Source organism: Haliotis asinina, chromosome 7, assembly GCF_037392515.1.
Source record: "Haliotis asinina isolate JCU_RB_2024 chromosome 7, JCU_Hal_asi_v2, whole genome shotgun sequence".
In the NCBI taxonomy this organism is placed as follows: Eukaryota; Metazoa; Mollusca; class Gastropoda; order Lepetellida; family Haliotidae; genus Haliotis; species Haliotis asinina.
In genome coordinates, this window is record NC_090286.1 from 60999521 (window position 1) to 61024839 (window position 25319).

The window sequence follows — 25319 nt, forward strand, 5'->3', positions numbered from 1 at the left end:
TAATTAATTGTCTATTGCACTGTTTTGGAACCACACCTAGCTGCTGCTTCAGCGTATACTAGGATCACAAAGACAACATGTTGTCATTCTCTCAGACCATTGTGTAGCTTTCCTGACAAGCAAAACAAAGACTTTGCCATAGACAATATTCATGTTACAGGATGGCGTTCTGTAAATAATCAAGTCTGGAAAAGACAATTCAATGAGCAACAGCATGAGCATCAATCCATGACAAGGGAGACGGGAGACTTTACAAGTAGGACTTCACAGGAAGAGTACTCCTTCTTTCCTACCTGAGTGCAGGAGCTGTGTCCCATTGGGTATGTTTTGAATACAAGTTCTGGGTTGACCAATTTGATGAAATCCCGTGTGGCCTCACCCCACATTAAGTTTACAAGGGGGTCCTGGGTACCATGACACTGCAGAATTGGGAATGGTGCTGGCCTATCAGGCTTATCCACCTGAAACAAACATTAATGTACACTCAGAATTCAGTGAGTGAGTTTAGTTTTACGCTGCACTTCGCAGTATTCCAGTCATATGGCGGCGGTCTGGACCACAAAATCCAGTGATCAACAACATGAGCACCAATCTGCACAATTGGGAACCGATGACATGTGTCAACCAAGTCAGTGAGCCTGACCACCTGATCCCGTTAGTCGCCTCTTATGACAAGCATAGTCACCTTTTATGGCACGCATGGGTTGCTGAAGGCCTATTCTACCCCGGGACCTTCACTGTTAACTTAAAATTCAGATTAAATGTCATGTTCATAACCTTCATGCATGTTCGTGGATGTCCACTGACAGCAAAGAAACCGTTCAAAGCTCTACAAATGATATATGTACTGAATTCAGCACAAAATGTCACATTAACAGGTTTTGCTGATACAAAGAAAAACACCGCTTCACTTCTCTTGGAGGTGGTTATTTGAACATGGTGACCCTGATGCATGCTTACACATACCAGCTTTAGGAATTTCTTATGGAGCGGCATCCAGGTGCTGAGAGCCAGAACACCACCTATTGGCTTGCCGAGGGTAAACGCAGTATTGAGAGCTACTGCCCCCCCTTGAGAAAAACCCCCGATCACGATCTGACTGGACGAGATGCCTGCCTTTTCCTCATCTTCAATTAGAGACTTAACTGGAAACAATGAAAGTGTATGTATCAGAGTGAACGCAATAGTCATTTTCAAATCAAGATATCTGAAATATCAACTCAGAAACTCAACTATAATGGACCAGAAACTACTTACTTCACTTTATTCAATCTTCTGGTAGTTACAGACTGCCGCCATATAACTGGAATATTGATGAGTGCGGCGTTAAAACTAAACTCACTCACTCACTCACATGGTAATTGATCGTAAACACGAGTAACCCCATGCTTGAAGAAGAAGAGTCATGCAATGTTAATCAAGTTTTTGCAAATGAAGAGTTGCACTGCTTGATAGAATCAAGAGGATATGAAATCTCTTTATGGTGAAGATAGCCTATCTTGAGATACTGTTGTGAGATGGCAAAGGAATTTCCAAACCAATGATATGTCCTGACAGGTGAGTCAACACTTGGACTCCATTTTTACAATACCACTGAGGTCATTGAAGAGGCAGAGCATTGGCTTTCTAAGAATTAGGTCTATTTAAGGTCAAGAAATGTTGGGAGAAATGTGTCACTCTGGATGGTGACCATGTAGAGAAGTCTTTAGGATAAGAACTTTCTACCCTGAAAATGTTTTGGTGATAATTAGAACATTTTGATACCCCGTTTTATATCATCTAATGACAAAAAGTAGAATATGTATATGCCACTCACTGTCGGTCAACATCTCATGCACAATCCACTCATTAACATAAGCATACCATGAATATATATCATCCACCAGACCATGAACACATCACTCACTGATATTACTGGCTTTCTTGATGCCCTCCTCATCTTCTGCACTTTCAAGTGAGAGACCATATATATCAAACCTGAAGATACAAAAAACATTGCTACGTGAATACATGTGCTTGCTTGCATCTGGTCACTCATTGTATGATATAGAATAAAAACGCCCAGGGGTGTAACAATTCTGATGTCAACTTTGTATGCAGACTCTCTCAGTCTTGTAACAACCCCTTATGTACGGTACATGACCCTGTGCACTTTGGTACCTACTGATTTCTTAGCGCAGATCAGGAGACTGTCCGAGTTCTCCACTGGGATCACAGTCCTTCTTGCACTCTGGGTAATGCAGAAAGCTACACTGTTTGTGGTGGTGTGTGTGCATGGAGCTCAGGTCACGAATCAGTTGAAATTAAGCAACACTGAGCTCAGACAGTCTTTGGATGGGTGACCATGTTTGGCAGCTTGACTCCTGAGAGTGTCTACAACTTCAGTCCTGCCCCACAACAAAACACATGTGATCTCACCTTAGGCAAGTGAGTCTGTTCACCCAGCAGAAATGGGTACCTGGTGGAATGTCAAGTTACTATAACCTTCTAGCACCTAACAGGCAGTTTGAGTTATCCGGGATAGTAATATGAATGCTTTGACTGTTAACACTATGAGCATTCACCTCATGAATGGCGCTATATAAATGCACATATTATTTGGTGGGGAGTCTACATATTCTCTGGAAAGTCAATGGTGGGTTCGAGTAGGCAGTGTTTGCTGGGAGAAGTCCCATTTGCTGTCTAGGATGTGTGTAGAGGGGTCAAGGACCCTGAGCTGATGATGGCCTTACCAGCCTGCCAGGATCACCCAAACCCTCTCTGTTGCATATTTATCTTAATCTGTAAAACACAATAATGGTTCATCGTTTCTCCATATATTAGTCCTTTGGTTCTCTTGAGACTGGTTCCACATTTCTGCATAAACTGGTTTCTTGGTTCTCCAGGTGCATTTACTTAAAACATCTGATATTTTCTCATTTATTAAAAAAAATATAAACAAATTTGATCATGCACATTTATGATATGTACATTCAATAGGTTTGTGTTTCCTTATTTGGCCATTATTTCTTATATGTTTCACCTGTGTGAATGTCGGAAGTTGTCAAAGGGATGAAACATAAAAAGGGAAAGGCTGAAATCAATTTTTTGGAGAAGGGATCTAAGGATGTGTTTATAAGTATTACCCACAGGAGGAAAAATGGGGAAAATAAGGAATTTGCACAAGACATCGCCATGGAATGTGCACAGGACTTCATTATTAAATCTACTCAGGACATTACAATCATGTAATCCTTACTTGTAGTTGAGTCTGGACACAACTTCTCTCACTTACCAAGATGGCATAGGGAAACCTCCATTTAAAGATACAGGTGCTACAGCACTGAAACAAACATAACAAGTGAAGTCAACAATGTCATGACACACATCCCGGTGTCACTCATAAAGACAGTGATTCTGCAAGAGACACATAACTTGATGATTCAGAGATCTTATAAACTCTGGATACTACATACCTTAACATCACCTACAAATTTGTTTTCCATAACCAATCATTCAATGCTTCAGAAAATGAATTTATCTAAAAACTGTACAAATGGATGACTGACTAAGAAACTACCATACGTTTTATAATATAATGATACAGACTTAATCACTGTTTTACCTAGACTCACAAACATGGGGTCCAGGGACCCCCAATTATTAGTTTTAAGGTCATTGAGGACAATATGAGGGTCCTATGAAGTAACGGTTTGAAGTGTAAGGTTTGATAATATTTGCAGGGAATGGAATGACTCATTCAACATGTGGACTGAAGGTAAAGATGATGCAAGTAACTGCTCTGAAAGAAACAACCAAACTCTTAGCAAAGTCAACAAGAGTCATCAGAAGATGACATATCCTCCAGGCCCCCACATGTTTGAAAGGAGAAATCATCTGACAGTTATTTGATGTCTTTTTAGACTAAGTTTGAATTGTTCGAATTTGAAATGTCGTATATCTGTAATCAGCAAAAGTCACCATTTCAAGATTTGTCTCATATATCTGCCAAAGATCTGTTGAAAGATATGAGATGGTTGTCGAGTTGTGCTCCGGAAACGAAACCCATCCCTCCATTTTGAAACAAAGTCCGAAACGTGTCCATGGAACCGAGAAAATGATAAATCACAAAAACCTGTATATAGCAAAAGGCACCACTTTGTGGTCTGCCACACACATCTACCAAGTTTTACTGACAGATATTAGGAAGTTTTTGAGTTCTGTTAAGGAAACGAAACACACCTCTCACGTTTCCATGGAAACCGAGAAAATAATAAATCACAAAATCCTGTAAATAGCAAAAGGCACCAAGGCAAAAGGTTCTGATTGATATATCTACCAAGTCTTGCAGAAAAATATTGAATGGCTTTTGAGTTCTGCTCAGGAAACGGAACACATCTCTCACTTTTGAGACAAAGTCCGAAACGTTTCCATGGGAACCGAGAAATGATAAGTTTGGTCTAAAAATATTGAATAGGTTCTGAGTTGGGATGGATGCAGATGGACAGATGGACAGACAAGGCGTCAACTATATCCCCCCACGTAATATGCCGGGGGGAGAGAAAGAGAGAGATAAAAACCTGTAAAGAGCAAGGGCACCACTTTGAGATCTGCCACACATATCTAACAACTCTTCCTGACAGATATTACAAAATTTTTAAGATGTGCTCCGGAAACGAAACACGACTTCTCACTTTTGAGACTAAGTCCGAAACATTTCCATGGAAATGGAGAAAATAATAAATCACAAAAACCTGTAAAATAGCAAAAGGCAGTCACTTTAGGTTCTGATTGATATATCTACCAAGTTTTGCAGAAAAATATTGAACAGTTTTTGAGTTCTGCTTCGGAAACAAAGGCCACACCACCATTAGACGAACACCAAAATGTTCCATGGAAAAACAAAAAAAATGCCCAAACTGTGTAAACAGCAAAAGGCACAACTATAGGTTGAGATTATTATATCTATCAAGTTTGGTCTAAAAATATTGAATGGTTGAACAAAATGATTACAGACAGACAGACGGACAGACGAGGCGTCGACTATTTCCCCCCACATTACATGCCGAGGGGGGGATAAAAATATGTTGTGAGTACAGTGAATAATATTGTGTGTCCCTCTGGACACTGTAAGCTGGTTTTCTGCATGAATTCCATAGTTTTGTGCATACTGGCCACACATTTTCAAGTAAATGCGTACTTGGTGCATATATGATACACCTTATATGGCAAGAGTCACCTGTCACAATTATGTTCCTATTGCCTAATATCCTTGTGTATACATTATGTACATAAGATAGCATACTGAAATTAACTTTCATGCATCACTTCTCATAGCAATTTGACATGGATAATACTTTGGTGTAACAATTCAGCATCTAAATCGATCACAAGTGTTTTTCATATTTTACCACTGCCAAATAGTTCTAACAGTGCTGATTGAGGCATTAAACAACAAACAAACAAATGATATATTTCAACAATGAAGTTTCCCTAATGAGAAAACCATGATGAGGCACAATTAGTGTTACTGATTGACTTGGACCACAACATATTTGCTTTGCCAATTAAGTTGTCAGTGTGCCTCCATTTGTAAAGCCATTGATCAATATTGCATAATAATCACCATTCTCTCACACAATCAATACCAGAGTGAGGCATACAGACAGAACGATGGGGCAAGCAACATTTCATGCAAATCTCCAATCCCTTCCAAATCTTCAACATAATGAAATTGTCATTTTCTCCAAATAATTCAGCGTTGCCACCTCAACACAGACACTGTCAAAATGTTCCATTATCAATGAAAGTACCAGTTAAAAAAACCCAGGAATACTGAGCATGTGTAATGGTGTCCATGTGATCACATCATGAACTTGTCACTATGACACCAAGAAGCTGATTCCATCCTCATGATACATCTGTGAGTATCAAGACAGATACTTAAGCTGCATTATCTTTACAAAGCAAACTTAAATAACCACCCCTTGGCAGACAAATGATGAAGTGCCAGCACAAATACACATCTTTAGCGAGGATGCAAAGATTTTCTCCAATTATGATTTTTTTCTGAATCACTCATCTTCACGATATTCACCTCTAAACTCTTGGTATATGAATCCCGACAACATTGAAAGAAAGTCCTCATTCATAATCTGAATATTTTGTTAAAGTTCTTGTTAGTGTAAAGTGAATGAGTAAGTAAAAGTTTCCAGTACTCAGCAATATTTCAGCTCTATTATTGTGACTTCAGCTACCATGGCTAATCCAGTCCTTACCAAAAGCCAGCAGCACAGATGAGGATCCTAGTGAGGAGACTCACAAGCTGGACGTGATGCTCTACATACTACTCACACCGTCACACTGCTCTTAAGACAAGGGTACAGGAGACTACAACCACAGAACTAACAAGAAAAATACTTACGCTGTCGGGCATATACATTTGATGTTGGGAAGCTTCAACATGCGGAAATGCTCTGCCCAGCTATTTCTGAAAGAATGAACCATGACAGAATAAATAAGTATGTACACAGAATTGTGGTTTTTCTGTTCCAATTGAAAGAATGCTGTTCTCCTTAACACTACTCTTATACTGAATACACAGGCTTAAGACTTATAACCTTCATTCTCTCAAGACAGATCACCAAAATTTCTGGGCTGTTACCCAATGACATCTTACGTAAGATCATGACAATCGCTCGTGGTGTTCTGATGACTGAAATAATTGAAAATAGATAAAAAAAATTAAAAAGAGACTAAGAATAATTATTGATTGTGAAGAACATATTTTTCATTAATCAGAATTTTGTTGTTTTAGTTGTTTTAGCACACTTGAATGATTAGCCATTAATTTGGAAAAATATTCATGAACAAACATGCACTCAACAGCTCTAAGCTATGCATATTAGTCATAGTTTCATAATCATCACAATGGTAAATATTAATGTAACCTGTCTACGAATATATTTCACATCTGTTGTGAATTTAATGAGATAACACTGATAAATATTTGTTGTATAAATAAACAGAATGACAGTATGAAGTGGCTCTATACAAGTTAATTCATTTATTCATTTATTTATCCACTCACTCACTCAGTGAGTGGGCACATGTCAAGGAAAATCAGTACACCACTACTCTGCCACATTCTGCAAACAAGGATGAGACAAGAAAGGCCTCCTGCATGAGCTGCATCAATTACTTACTACCACATATATATCCTACTCCTCAGTGCTGAAGTGAAAGGTCAACTGGTTGCTTTATTCATTGTGCACTAGCATATCTACTAACAGTCCAATGTAAATCTCATAGTTTGTTAGGTAACATCACCGTCAGCCATAACCTTCCACACTGGTAGCAACAGTACACACACCCTGTAATATGCACCAGCAATTAGAGGTTTGCTAGTGGCCGTTACGGTTCGCTATATACAGGACAGCTTGCTATGACTGGAACTACTTTCCATGATGTGATCGTGCCACACAAACGTTATGCATTTGCGGATCAAATGTATCGTATTTTGAAAACTCAACAATTATGTGATACCTTAATCTCAAAATTGGACTCACTGCTAAAAGAACTGCGTAAACATTTGTTGTCATTTCGTATGTTTTGCCATAAAATTTGAAAATGTTTGGTTTTGACTGTCAAAACAACACATCTGTCACAAACCAATCTGATACCTGATGACAAGTATTACAATATGTATCCGTGTATTTGGGTGTCTATAATAATAATCAAATATTGAAGCTACAGACCAATTTCTATATTGAGAGGCTACAGCTTGCTTCTCGTGGAGACACACATTTGCTAGTGGCAAATTGTTTTGGTTGATGTGGTTTGCTAGCATTGAATTTTTTTGTACAATTTGCTTTTTCTGGATGTTACTGGTCTATGAAGCACAAGTGGAAATAGTGTAAATATTGACCTAATTGATGAAATTATCTTATTAGATCATCTTGTAGTAACAGCCATCCAAAAATGAACTGAAAATTAGAGTAGTACATTTGTTGCCACTGACAGGTAAATTGCAATATGTGCCACAAGTTTCTAAGTTGTTAAGTTACAAATTGTAAACAACGGACAGATTAACTAGTTTCTGATGTCTTGATCATTTAAAAACAATGACAAAAATATGATAAATAGAACATTTTGTTAATACTGTCAAAAAACATGTGTCAGATCACGAGATGAAATATACATGTTGTTTGACATCATTAACAAAATACCCTTTCTTTAAAGTAAAGAAATTAGTGATGCTGAAAGTGATGAAACTTTCATTAGAGAGGGTGATGACCTTAGTTTTGAAATCTTGGACTCACCAAATGAGAGTGTTGACGAAGATACTAAATAATACAGTCAAAGTCATTCAATTATTACCATCATTGTACACTGGTAGATACTCAGATTGGAAAAGTTTTTGCCATGTTAGCCGACAAACCACTCCAAACAGATAACACTGTGTTCCCTTTATTCATGGATATCATCAAATAGTTTTCATGCCAGACTACAAGGAATACTAGTATGTGGTACAGTAAAGATGTCATTGTTCATTGGAAAACAGGTTACAGATTGTTTCACAGTCTGTCCGATCTAAGTCTAGATATAAAAATCTCCTTGGTCAGGTTGAGTTGGGAGATTTCACACTGGGAAAGTAAGATCCATCTTCATCAAGTATCAGCTTTGCTGCTCTAAGTTTAAATGTTATAAAATTTCAAATAATTGTGAAACAGTTCCTCATGACATAAAACCAATCATCTTATCTCTTGTTCTTGCTATTTTGAAGTTAATCCAGTTCTAAAATGGTTTACAAGCTGCAATAATTGTTAATGTACTCACACTATTGTTATGACCATTAGCAACAGACAACAGACACCGCAGCAAACCATATTTACGCACATGGCTTACCATTAGTGACCGTAGCATTGAATTTATAAAATGGTGTGAATATCATGTGACACAGAGAACAGTTAACAATCATGTTATGGTAATGCTTCTTTAGACTAAATATACAAGTTTAATTGCTATTTATGACAAATTTAGAAAATAATAAATCAATGAAATCAAAAGCATCAACTCTGGTTGGAATCAAAGGCTCATAAATTTACGCATGAAACAATTCCTTTGAACACATTATCATTTACAAATATTTCGTCTTAGTACTCCCTAACCATAATTGATTTTGAAGACTTTTACAAAATAGTGTATAAATATGATAAAATGTACCAGTCCCCATGCTGAGGACTTATTCAGGCGTAGCAAGCCATTACTCTGTAAATAGCAAACCATAATGGCCACCAGCAAACATCTTATTACTGCTGCGTATTACAGAGAGTGATATAAATCCATGACACTATGGACACTATGGACACTGTGATGACACTTATTCACCAAGGAAACACTACACTGACACAATAAAACCACAATGACCATGGAACACAATAATGACACATTGGTAAGACTAAAGTGACAGTATGATACTTAATGACACTATACTGAAACTATGACATTATGATAACACTACAATTACACTGATATGAGCAATTGCATGTAATCTCACTGATGGTTCTAAGCATGACAATTCTTTCCAGAACTTATCACAAAAGTTATTTTCTAAATGCTAAAGAGGAAACACTCACCCTGTATCACCTAGGCCATGTAGAAATATTAGCTGAAAGCAAAAGAAAAACATTACCCTATAAACATAGATCACTGATCAAGCCCACAGGATTGGGCTTCAAATACATTTATCAAAAGACAATGTTCATTTTATGTTAAATGGTAAATGGAATTTTACAGAAATAGCATGAAAATCAAATGAGGAATAATGAACAGAGCATGCCCAATGAACAGAATGATACATCAACTATCAGTCTCAGTGAAAAGAAAGGATTACTTCTCACATTCACCCTGGCAAATATCAACTGATCAGCTTCTTTGCAAACAAACAGAATTATGTGAGACCTTTCAAAAAAAATATTCCACAATAAATAGTCTGTCATAATTTGGAGTCCTAAAAAGAGTACTTTGCCATCACAGAGATAAGAATGAAATGAAAAAAATAAAGCAAATATGTCATACGGTAAGACAATGACTGACAACGAGGTGCAAGAGATTGGTTTATGTTGTGACATGAGCAATGCTGGGAACCAGTGATAATTGCACAACCCTGGTTGCAACCACAAACATGCAGGCATGCCATTATTGGATAAGAGTAAGAAAAGTTATCCCACCTCCATTACCAACCAGCACAGCAGCAAACATATGTAACACTACCTTAACATTCAAGTGCTTCTAATACCACAAAACGCTCAAAAGGTTCTCTTTGAAGCACCATCATCTGTGTTAGGAAGGTCAGAGGAATGTCATGGACATGGTCAACACAATGATGGCAGTTTTCTGTTACACCGAAAAGAAAGTCTTGCTGTTCCAAACTTGTTCAAATTGGTGCCTGAAGGTGTGCTATTAAAAGAACACCAGAGGGAATGGAGCTGTAATCTTCAACTACACCTCGACAGATTTGGTTAGTCACTAATGGCATCAAAATTGACTACATCATCGCTAATGGCAATGTGCTTCTTTTCCATTAACGCAGTTGTTAACAACACAAAAACAATTTGGGAAAACACGACAAAACAGTGTCAAACTCCATTATCAAAGCTGATCAGAATATCACAATTTTCACTAGGACATGATACTGGCAACACATACTTATTTGAAGATCACATGGAAAATTGGAAAGACTTAAAACTGAAGCTTCAAAAGTACCTGTGATCATGGTGGTTTAGCAGACGTTACAGGCTGATACCAACATACCATGAATCTAGGTTTCAAACTGGTGAATCTTAGCCTATGGACATTGCTTATGTAAAAACTTTGTTAGAATTTCTCTAACACTTAATTTAAAGAAAACTGACACCAAAATTCTGATCATTTGTGCCTTTGATGAGATTCAAATTGAGCAGTGTGACAGATTTTCAGTGGTTTTTATGTTTTATTAGCCCACAATGAACATTGTACACTTTGAAGAGTTACCATGTTTTAACCATGTACCTAATTTTAACCATGTACATTTTCCAAATTTACAGACTGCAATATTTCTTACACTATATATGTAACAGCCATATGGCATTTAAAATAGATGAGCATGTATAAGCCATTCTGACCCATTATAAAGGAACTACTATGATAAAACAGAAAATCTTGCTACAGGTTTCAACAACTAAAATTGCTTCTTCATTGATTCGGTTTCCAAATATTGACTGCAGTTGTGAGCATCGATTAACAACTCAATGTCCAGACTTTGTCAGTGGTTGTAATGCATGTGCTTGTTTGTTTAACGCACAATTGTTTCATGACATAACGCATGACATTACCAAAACAATACCCTCTGAATAGACTGCATAAGCTGCAGCTTGTCAGTGAGCAGGGTTGTCTTGCATAATATTTCTAGCAGTCGCTGGATTTGAATGACATTACGCAGCTAAAGCTGATACGTCTTCACACAAACGAAACACTGTTAAGAAAGAGCACCTGAATCAAACTCCTGACTTGGTCATAATTTTATCCATTATAATTCCACCAAAAAAAGTTAACTACAGTTAAAAGGAACTCCATGACATCACCTAATTACCATAACAAGTAATGCTACAGTTGTGTTCTGTCAAAAACATACCACACCACTCTAACATAACATTTCTGTGTCACCTCAACATCATACTACCTCACTTCCAATAAACTACTTCAATGCTTCTCAACACAACATATGGAACTACTTCATCATAATACAATAGAATTATTTCACCTGCCTCATCTGAACAAAACTGCTTCACTCTAACATATTGTTTCACTCTGACATAATAACACTGTTTCAACCCAACATGATAATTTTTTCACGTTAACTTAATCATACTGCTTCACCCCAACAAAATAATACTGTCTAATCTCAACATAATTCTACTGTTTTACCCCAACATAATAATACTGTCTCATCCCAACATATTAATACTGTTTCCAAACATAATAATACTGTCTCATCTCAACATAACAATACTGCTTCAACCCAACTTGTTACTACTGCTTAATCCAAAGAACACAATCTGCTTTAGCCTCAACATGATGCTATTTCTGTATCCCAACATAACAATATTCATTTACCTTAAACATAATGCTATTTCTTTATCCCAATTAACAATATTGCTTCACTCTAAACATAATACTTCACCTTAAACATATCTTATTGTTTTTCACCCTAACAAAACACAATTTTTGTATATTCTATCCTACCATAAACATATCTTATTGCTTCACTCCAACAAAACACAATTTTTGTATATTCTATCCTACCATAAACATATCTTATTGCTTCACTCCAACAAAACACAATTTTTGTATATTCTATCCTACCATAAACATATCTTATTGCTTCACTCCAACAAAACACAATTTTTGTATATTCTATCCTACCATAAACATATCTTATTGCTTCACTCCAACAAAACACAATTTTTGTATATTCTATCCTACCATAAACATATCTTATTGCTTCACTCCAACAAAACACAATTTTTGTATATTCTATCCTACCATAAACATATCTTATTGTTTTTCACCCTAACAAAACACAATTTTTGTATATTCTATCCTACCATAAACATATCTTATTGTTTTTCACCCTAACAAAACACAATTTTTGTATATTCTATCCTACCATAAACATATCTTATTGTTTTTCACCCTAACAAAACACAATTTTTGTATATTCTATCCTACCATAAACATATCTTATTGTTTTTCACCCTAACAAAACACAATTTTTGTATATTCTATCCTACCATAAACATATCTTATTGTTTTTCACCCTAACAAAACACAATTTTTGTATATTCTATCCTACCATAGACATATCTTATTGCTTCACTCCAACAAAACACAATTTTTGTATATTCTATCCTACCATAGACATATCTTATTGCTTCACTCCAACAAAACACAATTTTTGTATATTCTATCCTACCATAGACACATTTATCATATTCATGGATGATATGTCGATTAATGTGCAGCTTCAACTATTGAAAGACTTAGCAGCTCTGCCCCACTGCTCATGGTAGTCTGAAGTGACTGGTGCTGGTAGCGGTGAGTAATCCTGTATGACACAGAGGTTGCTGCATTGCTCACAAAAGCTCCATGTAAATGTCATCAGGCATACTAGGCTGTAGGCATAGCTCGCTGTCAATACCTCTCAAACAAAGCCATAGAAATGCAAAATATTTCTTCCAAAGGCGTACAAATATAATTTTTGATAAAAACATTAACATCTATGATTAATCATAAATCAATTAAAATGATTTAACATAATTTTCCTGTGATTTGAAATCATCAGCATTTTCATTTAAGGTAATCTATTTTTCCTACATAACATGTCAGTAGATTCTCTTTTCAACTACTACTCAGCTGTCTTTTTCTATCATGCCCCTAAAGCTGAAGGCACATTACAAACAATATACTACACTTTCACAACTCCAATTACCACAAAAACACTTATGTGAATTTGTAAAATGGCAAGTTATGTTTGTAAGCCGGATATCCCTGTCCACCATCGAGCAGATGGTGAAGTGCAAAGAAAATCCTGCTGCATCTGTAGTCTTCAAGGAAATATTTGCAAAGCACTGGACAATTCTAACATTCTGAACCAACGAACAAATGAACTTATCAACCCTTCATAATGCATAATTTTATGAGAACTAGGAAACTCTGAATGTGGGGTTGAAGATTGTTTGATTTGGTTACCTCATGAAAAGTATTCAGCATTTCAGAATCTCCTGAAGCTGTAGGCATCATAAAGGATAATTTACAGACATTCCTCTTTAACTGTTACCTGTCTCTTGATATCAGCCACTAGTCCACATGATTTGAGTAACTATTCTTGTTGATTCTTAGGGATATACTATACACAAACATATTTTTCATAACTAAAAGTACTAAAGATGCCAAAGCCCCGCAAAATGGAACAGAGTTATCATAGTCATTAATGTAATCATTGTTCTGCAGTGATGAGTTTTACCTGACTGCATGTTAATACTGACTTTAATCTCAAGAAGAATGGGATTTCAATTAAAATTGTTGACATAATATTAATGATTAAAGTAATAAAATGTCATAAATATAGCAATAATGCCCACTCAAACCTACTTCACTAAAGCAATATGCCCCTGACACATCTACTAACAATACAAGGCTTCTCTGAATTAAATAAATAACCCAAGGTAATACTCTTGTCCCAATTAAGTCATTACAGTCACAATGAATATAAAGATACGACCAATACACAAGAATACTCACACCAGAAAATGGTAATTCCAAAGACAATGACAACACAATTGATGCAGACCGTATTCACTTTGGTTTGTATAAGTTGATTATGAGCTGTACAACACCGTCATTGGCACCATGGTCAATATTAAATTGAGAGGAATGTATGCATGTGAACATGTGTCTATGACACAGCTGTATTACATTAGTGAGTGGAGTTCGTCTCCTCATCTCTCTCTGTCGGCTTATCAGCCAGGTGTCACAGTGACTTTTGTGCAGGTAGGCAGCTGGATAACCAAATTCATGTAAGCATATTACAAATATTGCACAACTTCCATCCTGCTAATACTACTCAATGGATGCCGACACTGCCAAACAGGACTATTGGGGAGACTTTTCACTGTAGAAAAAAGCATATGTTTAGTAACATTCTCCAAATTTAACACAAACTGTCGCGTGATGGAAAATATACACCAGTAACTACGCCAAGAAAAAGTATGGTGCATGCATGTTCAAACCTTGTCTTATGCCATTATACATTCTTGTATATGTTTCAGGCATTGACAGTTTGCAAACCTTGAAGGCACATGTTAGATTTGATCTTTAGATGAAGTTTAGTAACCCATGCTTGTCGTAAGAGGTGACTAACAGGATCGGGTGGTTAGCCTCACTGACTTGGTTGACACGTCATCTGTTCCAATTGCACAGATGTATGCTCATGTTGCTGATCACTGCATACACAGCCTTCACACTTTGTCATTAGTATGTCACATGATTCAAGTGACACAAAGATTATGGTAATTGGACAAAGAAGGGAAATGACCAAAATGTCCTCCTCACTGCTGTCTCCGAAAATTATAATGCTCTGTAAATTTCTACCATGTTTTGCTTCCATCATCTGCAGCCACACATACCTTGAATAATATAGTAACAGCAACTCATTTTTTAATATATATTTTTACAAATAATCATTTCAAAATTTATGCGACTGAAAAAAGGTTTTAACATCAGTAGATCATGACAGAAAGTGCTTGTGTAACACTAACAAATGGAGCAACAACATTTACTATGTGACATGGTTTCACAAACCACACAAACTGAAGTTCCTTAACTGAATGTACAGAGTGATATCTCTCTACTTCCTGCAAAACACTACTAGATATCAAGGTTATATTTAAGGCAACACAACACAACCACTGTGAACAAGGTGTCTACATCCACATCAACTGCACATGGATCAGCCACTTCTTCCACCTACGGCCATTCTTGGAGAACTAAATTCTTAAGTAAGTCCCTCAAAGTACGCTATTTTGATAAGATTGCCTATCTCATGTCTTAGCACGTGTTCCTTGAGGCACTGACTCACAGATACACAGTCTGACATATTCTTGCCATTAAGTGGCAGGCATGGAATATGGTCTAAGATTTACAGAATCGTCCAAGAATCACTGCGCATTGATTGGTTGTCTGATTGTACAAGGCTTCTTACAGTAGGGACAGTATCAACTGTAACGATCACCTATCATGAAATCAGCTTGAATAGCTGCCTAACTGCCAGCATGCCTTTAACAATTGGAACAGTGTCTTACCAAAATACCCTTTTGCCTTACTTGTTGAAGTGACGGAGAACCAGTAACTGTGACAGTCTGCCTCAACAAGGTCTTGCTCCAGGCCATTTTGTTCAGATTAAAACTTATGATTCAGTAAAACTATGTCAAGAATATGGTAACTGTCATTATATTTCACCTAATTTATCACAAACAGATATTTATCTGCATATAATCTTTATATGACAATAACCATAACCACAAAAAATAACAAGAACATTATGATATTATTTTCTAAGCTGACAAAGCTAACCAAAGGTAACAATAACTGTTTTGTTAACATTCTGTATTTGGGCTACAAGTTTCAAGCAGCTGTTGATTAAAAACTAACTCAATGTTGAAAAGCTGAAGTCTTCCTCACATACAATCAGTATGTTTACAGGAAGGCATAATGCTAATTCTATCATCAGATTCGATAACTCCACAGATGTTTCCAGTCTGTCGCATCTCCTTTGTATATCATTTGAATAGAACAATACATGAGGTGAAATATGAATTCCCAGCTCTTCACACTGGCGTCAGCGTGGAAACTATGACCATCCAGACAAAACCAGAGGTATTGTATTCACATCCAAGTAATTCCACATTATCAGTTTCACCTTGTACAGACAGGCATCATTTTGATCTTGGATTATTTGTGTTCCTGTACATCATCTACAAAATGAGCATATTCATATTCGCTGTTGCCAGCATTACAATTCCTGTCGTTGAGGATCATTCACAAGTGCTGTCTCAAAACAACCATATTTAGGACATGATTTTAGGATATTAACAAATTTGAAAATATGTTCTGAATTCTTGAACTATTGAACTGTTAATCTCAGATTATTTTAGCCAATGACTGACAGTCCACCTTGAATAAAATCAACACTGCATAGCTACAAGTATGCCACTACTTGACTGTGCCAAGCTAATATCAGCTTTAATATTTCTGGCCATTAATATCACAACTGTGAGTCAATATAGGGCGAAAGTCCCTCACTGGATATTCCAATACAGTAAGTGCCTACTGATTCAGACAATAGAAATATCAACCAGTAACCAATAAATATCCACCATTTCCCCTTTTTGCTAAGAGAACTGAACATTTTTATTATGGCTTTATTTGGATATGATATATGATTTCTGCCTGATACTGACATCTGCATGGCATCTCTGACTTGATTCAACAGAGTCATAATACCATGCAAGTTCTCACACATTACCCTTTTCAAGGCTGCCATTAACGAGAGTTTCCATCATGATAAAACAAGTGCTTCAAAAATAGGAATTGTATATCCCATTCATAGATGATGATAATCACAACAATCTATGATCACTTAGGTAGAATAAACCTGCTATCACAAATGCTCAATGCTGTTATCCCAACTGCATTCCATCAGTTTATTTAATGACAGTGAAATATTCTCTTAAGTCTGCTGATCAAGCAACCACATGAAATACACAGATCATATACTTGTCATGAAACATGCAGATCATATACGTGTCAACATTTGAATTCTAGCAAATGTTGTTTTATGTGCCAACATTTCCTGTACTTACCAATTCCATGTAACAACTATCCTCAATGACACATCACCTAGCACTATTACCATGCAGACCTCCCATTTCATCCATCTACTGTAACTGACATCAACCTATAACCTGTTTTCAATGCAAGTTAAAAAGAAATTCAAATACTGAACTGTTTCACCAGATGCGAGTTTGATATCCAGCAGTGACTCTCTGAGGTTAAATGCCATTTTCACGCCTTTGCTTTTGCAAAACATTCAAATTCTATTTCAGATTTTGACATAATGATATTGATTAAACTAACCTCCAGCTTAACCCCTTGAATGCTGAGTTTTCTTCTGATGCTTAATTTTTTTAACCATATCAAGAAGTAGGACATTTCCAGCAGAATTCAAACCTGCGATGTGAGTTGATGGTGTGATATATTTTTAATTTTATTAGCTTTCAAAGTAAAGGTTGATTGTTAAAAATGTCAGTGTTCCTCTGCCATCTAGGGGTTAAAGGAGCTGATTGTATCCTTCCAGTGATCGGTCACTTATTGACTGATTGTAACAAATCATCAAGGAACATAAAACAGAATGATAAGGTGACTGTAGACTGGGTGAATGTTCACACAAATGTAGGAGTGACTTGGCAACCAAACTCTCTAGTCAAGAGAATTCATGACAACATGGGACGGCAGTTAGTATCATGGGCGCTTCTTCTCTAATGTCATGCCATCTACTACAACTAAGGAAAATCAATGACTGTCCCGTTCAAGGCCCGGCCAATTGCCTTGGCAAACCTGCATGCTTACGGTCGAGTACATCTGGGGCTTCTAATAAAATAGATTGTGTCCATCTATCGAAACCCTTGAAGCAAAGTCAGGTTGGAATAAGACGTTGAATAGCTACTTCTGACCAAAGAGATTGATTTGCTCGGCTGAGAATGAGACATGGCATGAAATCATACACAGTAAATCTAAGGGGTTTAATTAGCCATTAATAAAGATCAATAATGTTTTCCCTACTGCTACTTATGAGTAAGACAGTCAGCAATGTGTTACCAAATAGGATAATTTATTGTGAATGAAACCCAATGGATATTGTCAGATAAAGGCATAATAGCACAATGGACATTTGTTCAGAAGCCTTCTGCTCTAACGTGTCAAGATTCCGACAGAATTGATAGGAGTTTACTTGTGATAGGCACTAACCAAACTGCATCTGTGGACTACAGTTTGCATCAGTAGTCTGTGCAACTCTACTTGTCTGCCACAACTGAGGGCAGTCAGCCTCCTCCTCACAAACACACAATGGTATTTCAGATAATTTCTGGATATCCAAATATTTTCACAATCAGTACTGTACAGAGGTGAAGAAACAGCAATCCTGTATACTACAATGCATGATATTATCCATGTGTTATGCTCACTTGTGTGAAGGAATGAGGGAAAACAAACTTGTTCCATATACATGTGAAAGTTGAGATGAAACTAAGCCGGAAATAGGAATCAGCATATTTTCTCACTTCTACCAGTGATTCAGTTAAAACAGGAGGACGTTTTCACAAAATGGATGGAATATAGTACTCCATACGTTTTGATATACTGCACACCTTGTTTAGTGATACTTCCCTCATACTGGCTCTTCTATTTCCATCACGAACCATCATGAGGCATCATCTTCAACAAATTATGACATATTCATCCCATCATCAACTAACATCCCTCTGATGGCATACAAAGAGGTAATATGACTTTGTTCATAGTTGCTGCTCTAATGTTTATAATTTGATGTGACAAAAGATGTAAGAAATCCCATCAGAACCAGCAAAGTATAACACTGACAAGTCTAAAATTTACAATATTGTGTACTGACAAATATGCAAGATACAAAGATTCACAACAGAGGTTTCTAGTTCAATGAAGTTGAGTCAAATCTAAAGTAATGGGTCACAAATATAATATCAACTCTCCAAAGTCTTGGTTTGAGAGTGAGAAACAGTTATACTGAATGTAACATGGCGATGTTGGATGTAGGTCAATGTTGAAAATGAGACGAAGAGATAGACAGATGTAGAATAGACCGAATGACGACAACTCCACTAAATTCATGTATACATAAATGATTGAGTTTGTGTGTGTGTGTGTTCAACACTACAACCAGCCTCACATGTACAGAGTCACTGATTCTTGAGCATTCCAGTGAACTATGGAAGCTTCGCAATCTGCCTGTCTTTACCAACAGTTAAAAACACATAATCATATGCAGAAGAGTGCCTAAGGGGAGGCAACTCTAAAGTGCTACCTCAAAAGGCATGCCGCTAAAATACTTAACTATTACTTAACCAATAACAATATAAATGACAGGAAATACACTCTCATAACACTAAACAATACTGATCTGGTCAATCGCTCAAAAATACATGTAAACAATATTCCATGAAGTATGAAACAAATAAGACAGATCAATGAAACTATTTATAACCAGTATACATTTTTTACAGTACTAGGGCTGCAATGAACACACTATGTGACGAATGTGACATGTATCACAAATATTGGGTAATGAATATAAATAATCATTCACAAAAACAATATTGTAGAATAAGTGACTGATGCACAAAATAGATCCCCTGTTCCCTGTTAATTTGCCATAGTAATAATGAGTGATCTGAAATGAAACTCTAATTTGGTATGTAATCAACTAATATTTATACCATGTGCAAACTAACATAACTTGCTGCCTACTGCAAGGGTTGGACATATTCCATTCTTGCATATTTCACTTTGAAAAATGGATGCAAAACCTTAAGTAAAACATGCTCCAGTAAAAAGTTGCAAATATTCATTCATATTCAGTTCTGGTGACCATGAATAACAAATTGTATTCATGAAGGGGTACGGTTTGATTCACCGAATATGCGAGTGTATCGTAACAGCCTCACACGATACCTTCACCTTTTAATGTTACATGTGGGCTCAGGAACTGCAAAGAATCATCATCAAGCCTAGTTGTTGTCTTGACTAAGGCGGACACAATACTGGGTATCTACCACTGTTGGTAACTGAAATTTGCTTTCCAGATCTGGAAGGCAAATTTCTGGCTAAATGTAGCATTTTATGTAGCATACATCTGATTTGCCACAAACATTATCTACTATGTGAGATTTCTGGGTATGTTTGGTCCTGGTAATTGTGGTTCCACTGTACAGGAATCATTGGTATACATGATGATTTCCTGTGCCACATTATGAATAAAGTGTGAGAGCATAGAGCCTCATTCTGACATGACTGACATGGAGATTTTCCTGTGCCACATTATGAATAAAGTGTGAGAGCATAGAGCCTCATTCTGACATGACTGACATGGAGGTTTTCCTGTGCCACATTGTGAATAAAGTGTGAGAGCATAGAGCCTCATTCTGACATGACTGACATGGAGGTTTTCCTGTGCCACATTATGAATAAAGTGTGAGAGCATAGAGCCTCATTCTGACATGACTGACATGGAGATATTCCTGTGCCACATTATGAATAAAGTGTGAGAGCATAGAGCTTCATTCTGACATGACTGACATGGAGATTTTCCTGTGCCACATTATGAATAAAGTGTGAGAGCATAGAGCTTCATTCTGACATGACTGACATGGAGATTTTCCTGTGCCACATTATGAATAAAGTGTGAGGGCATAGAGCCTCATTCTGACATGACTGACATGGATGTTTTCCTGTGCCACATTATGAATAAAGTGTGAGAGCATAGAGCCTCATTCTGACATGACTGACATGGAGATATTCCTGTGCCACATTATGAATAAAGTGTGAGAGCATAGAGCTTCATTCTGACATGACTGACATGGAGATTTTCCTGTGCCACATTATGAATAAAGTGTGAGAGCATAGAGCATCATTCTGACATGACTGACATGGAGATTTTCCTGTGCCACATTATGAATAAAATGTGAGAGCATAGAGCTTCATTCTGACATGACTGACATGGAGATTTTCCTGTGCCACATTATGAATAAAGTGTGAGGGCATAGAGCTTCATTCTGACATGGAGATATTCCTGTGCCACATTATGAATAAAGTGTGAGAGCACAGAACCTCATTCTGACATGACTGACATGGAGATTTTCCTGTGCCACATTATGAATAAAGTGTGAGAGCATAGAGCCTCATTCTGACATGACTGACATGGAGATTTTCCTGTGCCACATTATGAATAAAGTGTGAGAGCATAGAGCCTCATTCTGACATGACTGACATGGAGATTTTCCTGTGCCACATTATGAATAAAGTGTGAGGGCATAGAGCCTCATTCTGACATGACTGACATGGAGATATTCCTGTGCCACATTATGAATAAAGTGTGAGGGCATAGAGCCTCATTCTGACATGACTGACATGGAGATTTTCCTGTGCCACTAATTGTGGTGAAGTTTACAGATCTTCATCCTGACATCTTGTTTTTTATCTTGATGGCTGTAAGTGCTTAATTAATATCCTGTGATGTGCATTCTGAATATGTATCAGTTCAACAAATGATACTGATGCTCGTAATGTCAGTAAAACAGATGGACGTGGGTATGTGTTCACTGATCACAGATAAAGTGTGGAATGGTCACCTGCACCTAATAGTTTCTGGCAGCCACAGGACACAACCCCGCAAACAAGTCGATGTGTCTTGGACTACTCATGATCCTGTGTAATGTTTCCAGGCAGACAACGAGGAGTTGATAAATCCCTATAGAGACAAACTCCATTCTGCTTCATTACCTCCTTGATGGCACTGGCAGCACCAATAGATAAAAGAAACATGATTTACAATAAAAACATTAACTGGGTTCAAATAACATAATAGGATTTATACCACTAGATAGGTATAATAATGGGTCATGAGAATAGTATATTTGGGTAGGGTTGTATCATTTGTTAGGGATAATAGCAACAGATCAGATTTGTAAGACTGGGTAGTGACTGTATCACTGGATAGTGTATGTATCATTGGATAGTGTCTGAATAGTGTTTGTATCACTTGGTAGTGTTTGTATCACTGGATAGTGTTGTATTGCTAGGTAATGTTTGAATTACTCGGTAATATTTGTATCACTGGATCAGTTTTGTATCAGAGGATAATCTTTGGAGTAATAATGATGAATCAGTCTCTATGGTATTATACTGGACACCAGATACAGAAGATGTGAACCGTCTGTTCTGGAAAGATGGTTGCCTTCTTTGGCATCATAGATGTCACAACTAGACCGAAGTAGACAGAAAAAATATGAACAACTATGCTGAGAGCAGAACATCCACTCCAGAACAAAGAAAAAAGTACACAGCTTTAAACTTACTAAATTACTGGATTTACAAAATCAGAATGAACAGTCAGTGAGACATTTCTAAACTAAAAGTTCTAAACTAACATACTCACAGCATACAAAACCCCTGATAAGGGTAATTAACAACCCATAAACAGAGGGATGAACTACCCCTGAATAGGGAGAAGAAGAAGAATAGAAGGATGAACAACCTGAACAATAGAGGGATGAACAAGCCCTGAACCAGTGTCTATTCTAGGACGCGCAACTGCGCGATTCATGCTCATAATGATCAAATCACCCCTCATAAAAACCACAGAGCACGAACTCTTACGCATATCAATTTGCTCCCTACCTACCTTTCCAAAACCATACTTAAAAAACCTTACATTGACAAGGAATGACTTTTAAAATCGGAGTCGGCCAAGTTCGAGTGGCAATATGTAAACATAACAGAGTAATCTCCCTTGGTTAAAACCAAAATCGGCACTGAGGAAACGAAATTCCATTCACATAAGTATGAAAATAGATCACATTATTGAACGAAGTTATGATTTGATTAATTAATTAATTAATTGCAAACGTTAAACTATGAACTCTAAACACAGTGCAAGTGTACAGCGCTTGCAAAACACAGTTTTGTCGATCTTTTTCGTTTTAGGTTCAGTTTTGAAATCAGACAATATTATCACTTGAAGTTGAAAATGACAAATGAATATGAAATTCTTATTTACAATGGTTTGTGGTAATTTGGCATGAATAATGTCACGCAAATGAACGAAAATAACTGACTTTTTTGCACAAAATACTGCTGTGAAAGCAACGATGTCAGCCACATCTCCCCAGACCGATACGTCTGTTAAGGAGACGTGTGAATCGAAAGGCGAGCAAAACCCCAAGACTGATCCCGGTCCCTCTGACTCTAAAAAAAAAAAAAAACCAAGTGTTTTTCAGAGAGAATTTTGAATTCCCCCTACATTTTCCAAATCCCCCCTCCTTTTTTGTCAGGGGCTGACAAATCCCCCTATATATTTTCAGTTCTAGAATAGATACTGCTGAACAGGGAGAAGAACAAGAATAGAGGGATTAACAACCCCTGAATAGGGAGAACAAGAATAGAAGGATGAACAAGCCCTGAACAGGGAGAAGAAACCCTGAATAGGGAGAACAACCCCTGAATAGAGGATGAACAACCAGTGAATAGGGAGATTAACAGCCCCTGAATAGAGAGATGAACAACCCCTGAATAGGGAGAACAACAATAGAGGGATTAACAACCCCTGAATAGGGAGAAAAACAAGAATAGAAGGATGAACAACCCCTGAATAGAGAGATGAACAACCCCTGAACACGGAGAACAAGAATAGAAGGATGAACAATGAATAGAGTGACAAACCCTGATGAAGAGCAACACTCCAATAATCTGGCCAAACTGGGTAGTCTTCAGTTTGCAGTCTGGCTTGGTGGTGTTAGCTGTCCACACCCAGGGATACACAGCTTATTTCATATAGAACGATGTGTGGCTCCCTTGTTACCCACCTAGACCGATAAAGTTTTGTGTGTGCGACATGACATACCATCACCATGTGCAAACTGTCAACCTGATGTCATTGCTCAAATAGTGCTTTGTTTGCTTTTGTCTGCACAATAGCCAGTATCAGAAAAACAGCATAACTAACTATATGCACTGACATTTGATGTTACAGTGGTTAACAGTGAAGTCATGCAATAGTTCCGTTCCACTGTAGCATGACGTATGGTGTAATTTAAACTTGAATAAGCCAAGTGATCCCAAGTGAGGTGCTTCCAACAGATACTCTCAACCTTGAAGACATGTTCAGACATGTAAGGTTTACACTTACCAAGATTCTGACTGAAACCTAAATAATGTCACTTCTATGGTATAGTTTGTCCTCATATGATTCCATATATCCACCGTTACTCTACCCATCAGGTACCTTTCCCCATGTATTCCTTGACAAGAGACCAAGTGCATAATTTATGATTTCCCATGAGTAAGAACTTGATCTTTTCCAACACATTTCATGATCACAGCCACAGGGACAGCAAATGAACCATCTTTCCCCTGACACGATAGTAAGTACTATCTGTTGATGTGCCTGTACATTGCATTGTTAGACACAAAACATGAATGAAAGGATGCACTTGTCTTTAGCCATTTGTTAAAGGTAAATGTCACATGTGAATTACAAAAAATGCTCGGCTGGATATGAGCCTCACAGCACTTAACATCCCACTGTCTCTTGTAAGTGCTGTAGGCCACTCATAGTCCCCTAGGACACGCTTTCTCTGAGGAGTTCCTGACACTGCAGTATGAGTGACCCATCAAAACTGAATTACCTTTTCTGTGCTGAGAAAAGCCATCCAATCATATCTAGCCAACATCAAAGGTAAACAGGGCAGTGAACATGGTCAAGAGTCTAGGCAATATCTTCTTACCAACCAATGCACCAATCATGCATACTACTCAAATGAAGTTAGGGAACACTGATACATTCATATATATATAACAGAAACAAACAAAAAAGAGGCATGTGTGGTAAATTCATTGTTAATGAGTCTTCAGAAATGGAAAATCATAAA

The 25319-nt window shown here is 37.2% G+C and overlaps 1 protein-coding gene across 1 annotated transcript in view; it reads right to left on the bottom strand.

Moving 5' to 3' along the window:
* LOC137290953 (acyl-protein thioesterase 1-like) overlaps positions 1-25319 on the bottom strand; it is a 41152-nt gene that overhangs the window by 3424 nt on the left and 12409 nt on the right. Inside the window, exons 2-7 of the mRNA XM_067822176.1 lie at positions 9618-9649; positions 6404-6469; positions 3275-3322; positions 1907-1977; positions 967-1145; positions 294-461 (exon numbers count right to left, since the gene is read on the bottom strand). Of these exons, the coding sequence (XP_067678277.1) occupies positions 294-461; positions 967-1145; positions 1907-1977; positions 3275-3322; positions 6404-6469; positions 9618-9649 (564 nt within the window). The remainder of the gene's footprint in view (positions 1-293; positions 462-966; positions 1146-1906; positions 1978-3274; positions 3323-6403; positions 6470-9617; positions 9650-25319) is intronic.